This window comes from Pygoscelis adeliae, unplaced genomic scaffold (genome assembly GCF_000699105.1).
Source record: "Pygoscelis adeliae isolate BGI_AS28 unplaced genomic scaffold, ASM69910v1 Scaffold27, whole genome shotgun sequence".
NCBI classification, from domain to species: domain Eukaryota; kingdom Metazoa; phylum Chordata; class Aves; order Sphenisciformes; family Spheniscidae; genus Pygoscelis; species Pygoscelis adeliae.
In genome coordinates this window covers 3,548,937-3,563,173 of record NW_008825410.1, presented here as the reverse complement: position 1 = coordinate 3,563,173, position 14,237 = coordinate 3,548,937, and the positions used below count along the sequence as shown (strand labels likewise).

The 14,237-nt window shown below is 38.4% G+C and overlaps 1 protein-coding gene across 1 annotated transcript; it reads left to right on the top strand.

Annotated features, from left to right (window-relative positions):
* The first annotated feature begins 217 nt into the window (after positions 1 to 217).
* GTPBP10 (GTP-binding protein 10 (putative)) lies at positions 218 to 12,742 on the top strand. The gene is made up of 9 exons (XM_009330529.1): positions 218 to 417; positions 511 to 602; positions 1,715 to 1,859; positions 4,493 to 4,566; positions 5,562 to 5,614; positions 8,898 to 9,005; positions 9,526 to 9,603; positions 11,086 to 11,209; positions 11,972 to 12,742. The coding sequence occupies exons 1-9, from the start codon at positions 278 to 280 to the stop codon at positions 12,190 to 12,192; spliced, it is 1,035 nt and encodes a 344-aa protein (XP_009328804.1). The 5' UTR covers positions 218 to 277; the 3' UTR covers positions 12,193 to 12,742.
* Positions 12,743 to 14,237: the final 1,495 nt, after the last annotated feature.

The window sequence follows — 14,237 nt, the reverse complement described above, 5'->3', positions numbered from 1 at the left end:
TTGGGCTCTGCAGGCCGGGCGGGCGTGCCGTGAGGCGTCGCTGCCGGGGAAAAAACGTCAAAGATCTCTCGTATTAAAAAATATTTTGGAGGGTTACGTGTCTGTTTGCTCAACTTTCATTATTGCCATCAGGGAAAAGCTCTATCCAAGCGGTTTTACTCACATATCTACAAAACGAGTATAAACGGAACATAGCACTGATACGAAACTGTTGTTTTGTTAGTATGGCAACTTCATAGACGATTTACGGCTCTATGTGAGAGGAGGAACTGGTGGAATGGGTTATCCTCGTCTAGGTGGGGAAGGAGGAAGAGGTGGTGATGTCTGGTTCGTTGCCCAAGAAAGAACTACCTTAAAGAGCATTAGGGACAGATATCCCCAGAAGCGATTTGTAGCTGGAACGGGAGCCAACAGCAGGTAAGAGTCTGTTTGATGAAAGTTGTTATACGCATCTTTTCCGGAAAGCAAAACGTCAGCTTAAGTTACTAAGCCTGGTTTAATTCCTCCCAGTGTTAAAGCACTAAAAGGTGAAAAAGGAAAAGATTGTGAAGTTCATGTGCCTCTGGGAATTTCAGTTCTTTGTGATGATGGCAAGCAGATTGGTAAGAACTTTTGCTTTGTTTTAATGTACCTAGTAGATACTGTCATATTTATTGATAGCATCTAGCAGACTTCTAACACTAGGATGTTTTAAGGTTACACATCTCCCAAAATGTGTGTGTGTGTTTTCCTTTGTTTGGACAAAGAGTTGACAAAAAATACACTGTAGAAATTGTTGGAAAAGCAAGGACCCCTTCCAGGAATTAGCAGTAGTTAGTTTGTATCACTATATGCAGCAGAAAGAAAATTGCCCCTGCAAACAAGTGTTAAAGGCTGGAAGCCGTTTGGATCCTCCACAGAATCATTAATGACCTTACATAAATTATGTGTCCATAAACTCAGGCAAGTGTCCCTATAACTTTACTGAATTATGACATTGCTTAAAAGATAAAGATCCTTGCTGAGTATCAACATTTCAGGTTATCTAAAAAACTTACCCATTTTTTACTCTTTTTTAAAGGGTGGTACTTCGTAGTAACCAGGAAGATCTCTTTCAATACAGTGCTCTTGGAATAGCTCTCAATGGTTCCTTTGCAGTTTCTCAGAGTTTTTCTTCTCATGCTGTTCAGAGTTCAAACTGAATTCACAAATTACTCTGATTTGGATGTTTAACAAAATTGGATGTATGGCAAGAACTGGATGTAGGCATGTCAGTGTCTAAATGCATCCTTGAATTATACATACAAATGTTGCTTTTTTTTTTTTTGTTATTTTAACATTCTAACCCTAAGGGAGATATTATAGCCTGCATCTTAATGAAAAAATACAGAACATCTGAAGAGTTTGCTCTCGCCACATCTCTATCAGTGCAGATTTTTCCTTGTATTCTTGACTTCATGTGTTGGAGGCTTCAGAACTACCATCGTGGCCATACTTTGCCTGCCTGTACTTAGCACTTTTCTTGGAGTGACTAACTATATGACAGAGGGGAAAACTGGGGTGTGATTGCTTTCATTTGTTTCCAAAGAAGGAAAAATACTGTGACCCTGAGTGCACAGCTCTTGTAAGGAAGCGTACAGAAAATTGTCTCTTCATTGAAGATAGATATAAGTGGAAAATCACAACTGAACTACTGCAGGGGATTGTGCTTTTTCACTAGTGAATTTATTTTCAGGAGAGCTTAATGCAGCAGGAGAGAGATTCCTAGCAGCTCGTGGAGGTCTTGGAGGCTCTTTGGCCACAAACTTCGTGCCTTGCAAAGGTCAGAGGCGAATTGTTCATCTTGATTTGAAACTTATAGCAGATGTTGGCTTAGTTGGGTAAGTACTGTAGTTTGAGAACTGATACTAGAAAACAAAGTAGTAGATTTCAAAGAAATTTGAGAGTTTGGAGGATGAGTGTTACTGTACATTTGCATTGCCACTTAAATTACTTGCAGTTTGCAAAAATCAAATAGAGTTCAAACCTATTAAAATTAATTTCAAAATTTGGAAAGTATTGGTTATGCTTTTGTGGGCGAAGGGCTTCATGAATCAGGGTAACATATAATTATTAATATAATTGAATTTAGCAATTGCAGTGATTATCAAAATATTATTAGCTAATATTTATGAAGTAAGTAGGAGGTGCAAAACAGAGCTAAGAACACTATCCATATTGCATCTTTGACTTTATGGTACTGGCACAAGTGGATCCTTTCAGTAGTAGTTTTAAACAGAGTTTCAAAGGCTACATAGCCTACTCTCCCAAATAAACAGCTTGGAACGTTGGAAGGAAGTAATTACAAACTAGAACAGTAGGACTTGTGTTTCAATGTTGCTGCTTTGTAACAATGCAGATAAATATATTTTTATTTGAAGAAGGCTTTCAACAAACTACAATTGTAAAATTATTGGTCTACTCAGCATCTACTACCCCCTGCCCCCTGGTCCTTATTCATAAAAACCATAGGAAACATAAAACAACGAGGCGTTTGAGGTGGAAATAGTCTAATTGGTATATGCTATTAAAGAATGGAAACTTGAAGACAGCATGGTTTTCTACCTACATTTTTCTTTTCTTGCTTTTTAGAAATAATTCTGTTAATATCAGATTTATCTAAAGTTCTGTAATTTTCAAGTGGTCTTCAGTAATTACATGATAGAGAATTTTTTTCTTGTTTTAGAGTGTGTGAAAATATAGGAGTTTTATGACACTGGTGCTTCTTTAATCTTGCGTTTTGGCTTGTATTTTAGCTGACAGTTTCCCTTTAAAATGGATAAAAAGAATAATTATCAATTAATTAGAGGAGCATATTATTTTTTTGCTGAGAGTATGAATCAGCCTCTGATAGTTTGTGGTTGTACTTTGATCTCTTTGTTATTTTTACTTCAGTAGATTTGCAAGTGGTTTGCTATTAGATCAGGCAAAAAACATAGACTTGAGAAAGGTCCATCAGGTTTGGGTACAGGTTGTGATGTGTAGTGTAGGCTGCAATTTAAACTTCAAAGAGCATATTGTACCTCAGTGGAAGTAAAATACTCGCTTGAGGAGATGACCAGAGTAACCTTCCAGAATGTCTTTAAGGCACCTTTCAACATCAGAGCGCACTAAAACTACCCTCAATAGTTTTCCTGTTATAAGAAGAGTCACCATGTCTCTTTCTTTCTTAAAAAGTCCCGTATACAACCCCTTTATAAAGCCCCTTAATGTAATACTAGTCTTGTTTTTCATTAGCTCATGTTCTTATTAGTTGTCCCTGTTAAACAGGTCATGATTCTGCATATATTCAAGTGGAGAGTATATGGTTTCCTGTGTGACACGTGCCTTTGTATCTTGTGACCAATGTTCCGTTGCCTGTAGACACAGATTTCTTTGATCAGTGTTGCACTGAAACGTTGTTCTGAATAACTGTCTGTGAATTTGACTGGCACGCGTCTTGCGTGGTCTCCCGTATGGAGCAGGTGCTATGAATAAGGACTATAGTCTATCCTCTGATGTCAGCATTAGCTTCAAGTTTGATGTGGATCAAGGCTATTGTGTCTTTTACAGCTCAGATTAATCTTTAAAATAAGCATGTGTTACAATTTCCGTTTTAACTTAGGTTTCCATTTCAATGGGTAGATGTATTCTGTGAAGAAGCTTTTGGAAAAGCTACCATATCCCTTAAGGAATGTTTTTGTTGTAGTATGCAGGTATAGCTATCCCTTGTAAAGGGAAAAGTTTACAACAGTCAGGTCTGCACAGACCAGCTCCTAGGGCTTCACTGGCATTCTTTTTGGTTTATTTGGTAACAAAGCGGGTTAGTCCTAATTTCAGGATCTGTCATACAACTTTGTTGCCTTAAAAACATAAACTGTGTGTATGTCTATATACACAAAGTCTCTCCTCCCCTCTCCCCCCATGTAGATGTACTTACAGAGTTTACGTATGCTTTGCTACAGCAGCTAAACTGTAGCATAGATATCATTGGTACTTAAATTGTAGAATGTTTCATTAACTGAGATTTGTAAACCAAAAGACTGTGAATCCAACTAAGATGCATTTGCATGACAGGTGTTTAGAATGTAAACATAATTTACAAAATTAGCTATAGCATGTGAAGACTGAATTCAAGTAGACCTGGATGCTTATGCTGTATTTCCACCTGAGTGACTTTGAAAGATTTCCCTTAAATCTATTACATGTGTATTTACATACCTCTCCTGCCTGCATCCTTGGGAAGCATTGTTGATTTTAGAAAAATTATTTGGATTAGATTTAAAAAAAAAAAAAAAAATCATAATGATCTGGTTGGTTTTGTTTTGTTTAAATAAAAGTCTGAGTAAATGCGTCTGCAAAAATTAGTTGATAGCATTGAGTTTGACTAAGGTAATATTACCAAAAACACTATATTATGTTGTGTTGCTTATATAAAATATACAGGAATCACATATGTGTTTATTCAATGTATAAATCCTGACTTTCCTTCTAGGTTTCCAAATGCAGGAAAATCATCCTTGTTAAGCAAAATTTCTCATGCCAAACCTGAGATTGCAAATTATGCATGTAAGTACCTACTCTTATTTCTAGAGCAGCAATATTTCATGAGAGCAAGAAGTCTTTTCTCTGACTTGGTTTGCAGGTTTATATTAAAGAATAGGGGATAACCATGTCGTCTGCTAAATATGTTAGGCAGATTTGTAATTATAAGAAATACTTCAAAGAGAGAATTGCTGTTTCAGTGTCCAGTTCCTTTAACCACCTCAGTTTTTCTTGTGTACACCCTCATAGTGCTTCAACCTGTGGGTTCAGGGTCTGTTTAACATTTATTCTGGTCTCAGTGCATTTTATTGCATCTGAGACTCTCCGTGGTGTGTAATATGCTCAGTCTACTGAATATGCACCATCAAGTTCCTTTGCATAAACATCTTGTATGCTTTGGAAATAGCTACCACCTGTTCTTGCAACAGAGTAAGATTTTGGTCTTGAATCTGTCCACTGAAAAATGGACAGAAAATTTTTATTATTTTTCTGTCAGTAAATTGGGATTGGTTGTCTGATCATTCTTTAATTAAAAAGCAAGAGTACAAGTACTGATAATTCCTACCAATCTTCTTGCACTAGTCCTGATTCTTTACAGCCTTTTTATATTTTTTCTCAGTTTGAAGAGTCCTATCTCACTTTGTCTTTCGTTATTTTTCCCTGTTTGGAAGCTACTCCATAGTCTGGATAATAATTTTTGTGTCTGAGATTTCTAGCTCCTCTATTCCTTTTTTGAGATGATGGGAACAGCACCGCAGACAGTGCCAAGATTTGGTGAACCACTGGTTTTTTGAGTGGTCTAATTCTGTTCTGTCTTGTTTTGCTTTTTCTTTATTCCTTTTCCAGTAATTCTTAACATCCCATTTGGCTTATTTTTTTTCTGCTACTGAACAGTTGTTTCATTTAAATATGAAGTGAGAAAGTCCTGCAACATTTAAATGTTTTGTAATATTAACATTTTTAAAAATGTTAAAAACAGTTTTGTTTTCTTCCCCTCCTCTTTTTTTCCCTTGTCATAGTTACAACAATACAGCCTGAACTGGGAAAGATCATGTATGCAGATTATAAGCAGGTTGGTATGAAAGTTCATTCTGGTTGTTCATTAAAGTTGTATATAATGGTTAGTTATGTTGCTTAACATAATTTCAGAAAGAAAAGGAAACCTGTAGGTTTTTTCATATGTGTATCTATAATATATACATATAAAATGCAATTACATGGACTTTACGAGAGTTGTGGAGAAAGTACTTTTTTTATGAAGTAATAAGAAGAGCACTTTCTAGCCAAATGCAGTAATATGACATTGAAAGTCATAAAGTGACATTTATTAAAGTCACTTTAATAAAGGACTTCTCATTTCCCTTGTCTCCTTTCTGAGGTTCTAATCCTGCTTTATAATATTAGAGTTATGAGCCTTGTGTATGGAATTGAGATTGCTGTGTCCTAGTATACTCTTGTTAAGTTTAGGACTTTAAAAATTCATTGTTTCAGAGACTAACCTGTTATTTTTATTTAGAAGAGGCAAATTTTCTGCAAGTTGGCTATAGAGAGAGCTCTGGAACGAATGAGTCATTTTTGGAATGGATTTTAAACAGTGGCAAATTTGTCCAATAGCTGCAGATCTGCAGTAGTGAATGACAGGGAATTTAGTGAATGTAACCTAGTTACCGTAATTTACTGTTCTGGCTTTCTAGGTTGGCTGCTCTAACTTCTTTTGGGGGTTTGGTTTGGGGTTTGTGTTTTGTTTTCTGTTTTTTTAATAAAAAACTGAAATAGCATGAAGTGATGATAGTGATTGCCTGAACAGCCAGGATAGTGCACTACCTGGGAGGTGAGGTACCTGGGTCCAGTTCCTTTTGTGGTAGGCTGTAGCTCTGGAGGACTGGTAGAGCTACTGCCCTACCACCTTAATTTTTGTGAACACGATTCCACCCAGCTGCTTCAGGTAAAGTTGTCAGATAATTGTGTGGTGCCTGGAATCCTTTCTACCATATCCACTGCAGGGAAAACCAATGCTAAATGAGACTATTATTAATAGATTTTGGACCTCAAGTTCATGTAAGGTTACAGCAAACATTTTGATTCCTCAGGGTTGAATCTTCTTTGATGTGCTTTTATTTTGTTTTTGAAGTGTATGATACATGCAGTACTGGACTCATCACTTCCAAGATAAAAGGTGAATGCATAAAAGGGTTTCAGATGAGTTAACCAAAAAAGCATACCTCTCAGATGTAAAAAGACAGAAAACTCCTCTTTTTGCTTTCAGAAGCAATAATCTTAGGGGGATTCAGTAGCTGGTGCTTGAAACCTTCATTTAACAACCTTTAACAAAACTGTGTATTAAAGGAAGTAAGTCTAGTTTGTCAGGTTCCCTGTAGAGATGCACACATCTAAGGGAAATTTTTTGTATATTCATTTTATCTGCTAGTTTAGGGTAACTTATCCTAGAAAGCTGTGCTGCAAATAACAGGATCGTTTGTAGCCTTTTAGAAAAACTAACTACCTGCCATGAACTGGGACCTCTTGCTCTTACTGGTGTATCTTTCTCCAGCAGAACTACTTGCAGTCCTGGCTTTCTTTTCTGCAGTCTGTTTCACGTCATAGCCAATTACCCTTCTTGTTGGCTGTTTCTGCAGTTCGTGGTTTTTATACTACAGTGTTGGGTGCTATATAGGAACTACATGGACAAAATATCTCTTTTCTAAAATCAAAGGAACTGGTGACTGTGATCACAGGGAGCATGTGTGAGTAAGAGGAAGCTCTCAGTGTTGCAACTGCTGAAAACAAAACAGTGTAAGCAGTTACGAGCAATAACTGAGGTGACTGTCCTGTATCACTCAAGGGAGACTGGCTCATTATATCTTTTTTTTTTCCTACAGAACATTGACATTTTTAAGGAAATATGTAGCAATTTGCTTATTTTATCTTAGTACATTATAAAGAAGAAAATACATGCAAGTTACCTGGTGCCATTTGTCATTACTACTTGGAAAAGATAAGACACAAAAGTAGAGGATCTCAGTATGAGTCTGGGTTCAGGTTTTAGTACCAGATCATGGAAACTAGCAGAAGCATTTTCATTTTCTCCTAGAATATCAGAACCAAGTGCTGTTTTGAGAGAACATGAGTTTCTTTATGAGCTCCGTAAAAAAATATTCTTTGAAAGAGAAATAAAGTTGGGGAAAAAGGTGATGATGATGGTACTACAGCACCCAAACACATCACACCAGGGAGTGGATGTTTCTGTTCTAACTCTAGTTATTCTCTCCTCGTTTCAATTATTCTCTCCCTGTTTCTAGTTACAAGTCTGTGGTTCATCCAGCTGTATCTCATGTCTCTGTAAATGGAAAATTCTGAAGCAAGGCTTCAAATATTTAGGAAATGCATAATGGTTAAAAGTTAGTGTGACACGTGAGTGGGCGTGTAACTCACTCATAGCAGAAAGCCCCCTTCTGCAATAGGTAGCACACTGGAAATTGTATTGTGTGCTGGCTTTGGGCATTGTTTAATTGCATCCAGTTGCTGTCTAAACGGGTATTAGATAGAGTTGAAGACCCTACTTTTGCTGCTCCTTGCTTCACTGTCTGTCTTAGCTTTCTGTGAGTTAATGAGTAGATATGGGGGGGGGGTTAGTATTCTGCTCTTTTTCGGTCTGTCTCAGTTCTCCTTTACAACTGTGTACAACCCTCTCAACCAGCAGAGAAAATTACAAGATCCCTGTCCATTGTGGCAGTCTTTGCTGGGCTCTCCTTGGAAGCTGATATACTAATCAAAATCTCATTTCAGTTGAAGAGCAGAAGACAAATTCTTGGAGCTTCTCACACTCTGGGGAACAATGTTAAGTGGGTTTGCATTTGGAATAATGATCCTCTGTAGCCACGAGAAACAGACTTTATTTTCTTTTCCAGTGACAGTTTGAATTCTATACAACCGTGATAGCCTAATCTTCATGCCTTTCAGAGTCTGTTTTATTCTCAGGTAATAGGTAAATTTTGCAAGAGCTCTGCCGAGGTATTATTACCCTCCATTTTCTACTTTGCAGGCAGCTATAAATAAATAGACAGGGGAACGTGAGGAGCACAATGTCTGTGTAATAGTAGCATTTTGTTTAAATCCGCTTCTGATGATAGATTCTAAATGTATTGAAACAGCCAATGCATACTGCCAGAGAACTGATCCCCCGCACAATTCCAAGGAATACACGTAGTTGTAAAAGGAGTCTCTCAAAATAGATATTCCTGACATTGCTTTGTCTGGGTTCTTTTGTTTATAAAAAATGATAATAGGTGTTGATAGTTCAAAATCACCATTTTTGCTTGTTGGAAATCTTTTGTTTGAAACTTTTGTTTTCCTAGATTTCAGTGGCTGATCTCCCAGGACTGATAGAAGGTGCACATGCAAACAAAGGGATGGGCCACAAATTTCTCAAACATGTAGAAAGAACCAAACAGCTTCTCTTAGTTGTAAGTTAAATAAAATTTACAGCTTATTGAAATCAAAGGCAGTGCAGTAAATAAAATGCATCTTAATTGCAGCGTAGCTGGAATTTAGGAAATCATTTGTAATTTGCATGGTTTATGATAAATATAGCTGTAACTGTTTTCAGAATGGAACACTCAAAGGACTGATGATAAATCCTTAAATAGAATTTATCATTAAAATTTGCCAATCAATTTAGAGCAGTGAAGTGTTCCAAGCATAATTAAAGCATGGGGTGATTATTTTTTTCTTTTTTTTTCTGTAAGATCCCCTTTAAAAAGAGGTTTAAAAATCAGACCTTTGGGAAACACTGGATCAGAACCAACCAGTTTGTGCTTCCAGTGTCTGTGGTGTTACTTTGGTGTATAGTTGCTCTCTGTTACAGTTTGCCCCGGAATGGGGGCAGGTACATGGACATTTTACTGCCAAGTAGTTGATGGAGAGTACCTTGATACTGTAACATAATGTAATACCACAAAGCTTGTTTTTGTGTAACTTTTTCAGGTTGATATTTCAGGGTTTCAACTGTCTGTTAAGACTCAGTTCAGAACAGCCCTTGAAACTATATTGCTTCTAACAAAGGTAAGTTCTCATCTTCCTAATTGACAGTTGTAGTTATGTTTTGAGCCAAGAAAGAGACTCAGTTTTGATCAAGAACTTTCAAATGTTAGTGTCTTCTGAATTTATAATATAAGGCCAGTTAACAAGCTTAGGATTCTCCGAAATGATAAAATATTTATTTTTAACTGTCCAGGTGAAACTGTTCTATTTTATGTTGCGCACAGCTGTTCCTTCGTTAATCTGTGCAGCATATGGCATATTTCTTACAGTCAAGTAAAGGTGAAAAGACACAGCGTTTTCAGTTCCCCAGTCTGGTAGCATTTTAGGAGGTAGAAATACATGGGTAAAGATAAATCCCTGCCTTGATGCCCTTACTGCGTAGCCTAATGGAGATGAGACATCAGGCCCCAGCTTTGCAGACGTTCAGTGTTTCCATCTCTTATCGTTGCTTCTGATTAAAATAATACATTTTACGTAATTTCAAGTTTAGCAGCTGTTCTCTCTCTAGCTATATGACTTAAGATGATTAATCTTCTGAATTTCAGCTATTGCTGTTTACTTTTAGCTTATTCGTGGTTGTGATTTTCTTTCTGATATTAACCATAGTCCATTAAAATGCTGAAGGATCAGAAAACTCTCTAAAGAATTTTCTTACATGTTTTATAGATCTGAACTTTTTCTGAAATTGATTTTGTGTTTGTGGATATCAGAAAAACAAAACTGTCATTCTTTTATAGGAGGCTGTTTCAGAATCAGCCAGCCTGTTTACCCAAAATATCTATGTTTGAGCAAAAAAATCACTGAATCACTGAATGTTATCTTCTTCTGTCAGATGTTTTAATACATTAACGTTGTCCACCTGAGTAAATCTGACAGCTGCCTAGTGTCCTGGTTTCAGCTGGGATAGAGTTAATTTCCTTCCTAGTAGCTGGTACAGTGCTGTGTGTTGGATTCAGGATGAGAATAATGTTGATAACACACCGATGTTTTAGTTGTTGCTAAGCAGTGCTTACACTAGTCAAGGACTTTTCAGCTTCCCATGCTCTACCGACTGAGAAGGCTGGAGGTGCACAGGAAGCTGGGAGGGGGCACAGCCAAACTGGCCAAAGGGACATTCCATACCATGTGACGTCATGCTCAGTACATAAACTGGGGGGAGCTGGCCAGGGGGCGGGGACCGCTGCTCAGGGACTGGCTGGGCATCGGTCGGTGGGTGACGAGCAATTGCATTGTGCCTCACTTATTTTGTATATTCTTTTATCATTATTATTATTGTTGTTGTTATTATTATTTTCCTCTTCCGATTCTCTCCCCCATCCCACTGGGGGTGGGGGGAGTGAGCGAATGGCTGTGTGGTGTTTAGCTGCCTGCCAGGTTAAACGACACCACCTAGGCATGAAAGGCTATTTAGGCAATTAAACAAATGAGAGAAGAGATGTAAAATTGAAGTAGCACTTGTTAAACTACAAATACTTATTAAGGCAAATTTACCTGTCTTTTAAGGAACTGGAGCTGTACAAAGAGGAACTTCTAAAAAAGCCTGCACTTCTTGCTATTAATAAAATGGATTTGCCTTGTGCAAAGGATAACTTGAATGAACTTATGAAACAGCTAGAGAATCCTCAAGGTAAATTAACTTTCAACAGTTACTTTCAACAAAAGTAGTAATACGATTTCATCAGGGGTAACTTTGCGTCGGCAAGGAGTTGAAACTGAAGTCAGCTATTAAATTTATTATTTGAACATATGTTTTAAAACCACTTTCCGCATTTAGAGGTCTGTTTATATGCATTTGTAGTGCTGGCTTCTCTGTTGGGGAGGTATTTTAATGAAATAGAGATATCCTAGAAGATCTTTCCCAACTATGATATGGGAGAGTAAACTTCCAGTCTAGGTATCTCGGAAAACAGGAAGCTCTGTTGAAGGTCCCCTTACAGACACGGGTGTATATACAATTTATCATGTGGCTTTGGCCAAAACACATGAAAATTCTGGACAGGCCGATGTAGGGGTTTACTTCAGTTTTGCTATTACATTGGGGTGAATTTCTTCTTATTTCCTGGAGTGTATAAGAACCAGGAAGCCTTAAAACCATCCATCTCCCATGTTCTACAACCTGGGATTTCTTTGTACTCATCTTAAAGGAAGGGTATAGAATCTTCTCATGAGGGTGTAAGTATGGTATAACTGCTATGTTAGTGCTTGTCTTCTGAGACTTCAGCTATTTTTTTAAAGATTAATTAAGCAAATAATACGTATATATTAATTGCAGTTATGTTTATTGCTGTAATTTATTAAAGTTTATTTTTGAAATTTAATGGCATTTTATGGGCTTTGTAGTGATACCCTATTTGGGGGTTGTACTAACTCTTTCAATATGATTTTTCAGACTTCTTACACTTACTACAGGAAGAAATGATTCCTGCAAATACACTTGAATTCAGAGATATAATTCCTGTATCTACATACACTGGAGAAGGAATTGAGGAACTAAAAGCACGTATAAGAAAATCCATAGATGACGAAGCAGAGCGGGAGAATGAAGAATATCGGAAAAAGAAACTACTACTTCTACAAACTTCGGAAGAAGGACAAATGAATAGAAGCTAGCATTCTTGGCTGGTTCCAACACATTTTAATATTTTCAGTATGTACATGAACCCATTGCTATGCAGACCTTCCATTTCATTTTTGTTGAATTGCTCTACCACCACTGCCCAGTTTTCTGCTTCCCCTCGATTGTCTCCATTTCTTTCCACACTTGGGTAGAGCACAGTGGGGAAAAGAACAGGTTTTTCTGATTTACGTTGGCTACTGACTCAACAGAGTGAAGACCAAAGTATGTGCGACTCAAAGCACTGCTTAACAACTGATGATTCCTGGATTATTTTTTGCCAAATGGGATGAATAGAAGGAATATAACCCGCAGAGGTAGCAAAGGAGTAAGTTCAACCGCTCTACACCTTTTGCCATGAGCATCAGAAATACCTGGGGAGATTTCTGTCGGAGCAGTTTTCCAGGGTCTGGTGCTTCTAAGGCGAACCAGTTCTGCTGTTTTGACAGGCATTGGATTGTGGGGGTTTTTTGTTATTTTTAAAGATCTAAAGGAAAACACAAATAAACGGCTGCAAGGAAGTGACTTGTAGGAGCACAAAAAAGCAAGGCTGATGTGTACTGGTTTTTTTTCCCCACACCTGCTGGGTGCCTACTGTAGTCCTCTTGATCATACAAATCCTGATTCCAAATTCCCAGGCTTAATTTGGGAGTCCTTCCTTTTGTGGATTTGTGGGTATATGTTGCTCTTTGGTGAAGAAAATTATGACTGCTTTTCAACAGAGCTATAAATTTTCTGGGAACAGTTAATGTTCCAGTTTTTGTATTACAAGCAGGCACACTTAAATTTTACTTTTAAAAAAAATTAGAAGTCCTTTACTGTACAGGGTTTTTCTACTTCAAAGCTATTAAATTGATTGCAAAGCAAAAGAAGACTGAATACATCAAAGGCTTCTCAGCTTGGTCTTGTTCTGTTTTGTAAGTGTACTTATCAAACCCTGCTTCTCTGTTAAAGCAGTCGCTGGGAAGAAAGGTATGATTTCTCATAAGCCAATTCTTTTACCATTAGTATTGGTTCTCATTCTGATTTTCCTCTGATTTTATTGTGTTTGGGGCTAACATGTTTTCACCACAGCTAAGTGTGGGCTGTCAACAATTTTTGATACTCCATTTATTTCATAGTCGAAAATAACATTTATTTTTTTTGTCAGACTTCTTGAACGCTGGTCTTATTCTCACACATAAATGAGGGGGAAAAAAGTTTGAAACAAGAGCCAGCCTAGCTTTACTTCAGCTGTGTATGAAGAGTTATGTGAGCTTCAGCGACGAATGGATAACGAGTAAGTGCAACGCTGAGCCAGTCTTAAGAGCTGTAGCTTGCGGGACTAGCGCTGGCCTTTGCACTTCTTGTGGGGTTGACCCAGGCCAGCAGCTTAGCGCCCAGAGGGCCGCTCGCTCACTCACCAGGACGGGGGAGAATCCAATGAGAAAATGCAAGGCGACTTGTGGGTTAAGGTTTAATAGGTGAAGGAAAGAAGAAGAAAAAAAAAAGAGGCAAAAGCAATCTCTTGCCACCTACCACCACCAGACCGACGCCCAGGCGTTCTCCCGGTGAACGCCTACTTTGGGGAGATCAAACCCCCAGTTTTCATTGCCGAGGTGATGTGGCCCGGGGTTTGGCCGGCTGTCCCCAGGCAGCAAGCTCGGGGCCGGGACCTGTCCCGAGCCCAGCCGACAGCGGCGACGCAGAGCGCGGGGGAAAGGCGTCCTCCCGAGGGGAGTTAAATAGGCAGCAATTGGCACTGCGCTTCCTTCGGAGCCTGTAAGTAAATTGCTCCTGGGACCCATTGACGCGGGGAAAAGTAACTTCACAGCTCTCAGATAGATAGAATTGTAAAGCAGGTATGTTTATTCAGCGCTGGGGGAACACGGGGAGTCGTCTCCTAAGCCATGCCCCCCCGTTACTGTTCTTTGGAGACCTTTTATAACCAGCACGTCACCCGTCCTATGGTGGGTCTCCCGCGCATCTGGTTATCACTCGCCATGGGGGGGGTCTCCAGCACATTTTGTTATCACTCGCCATGGGGGGGGGGCGCCAGCCT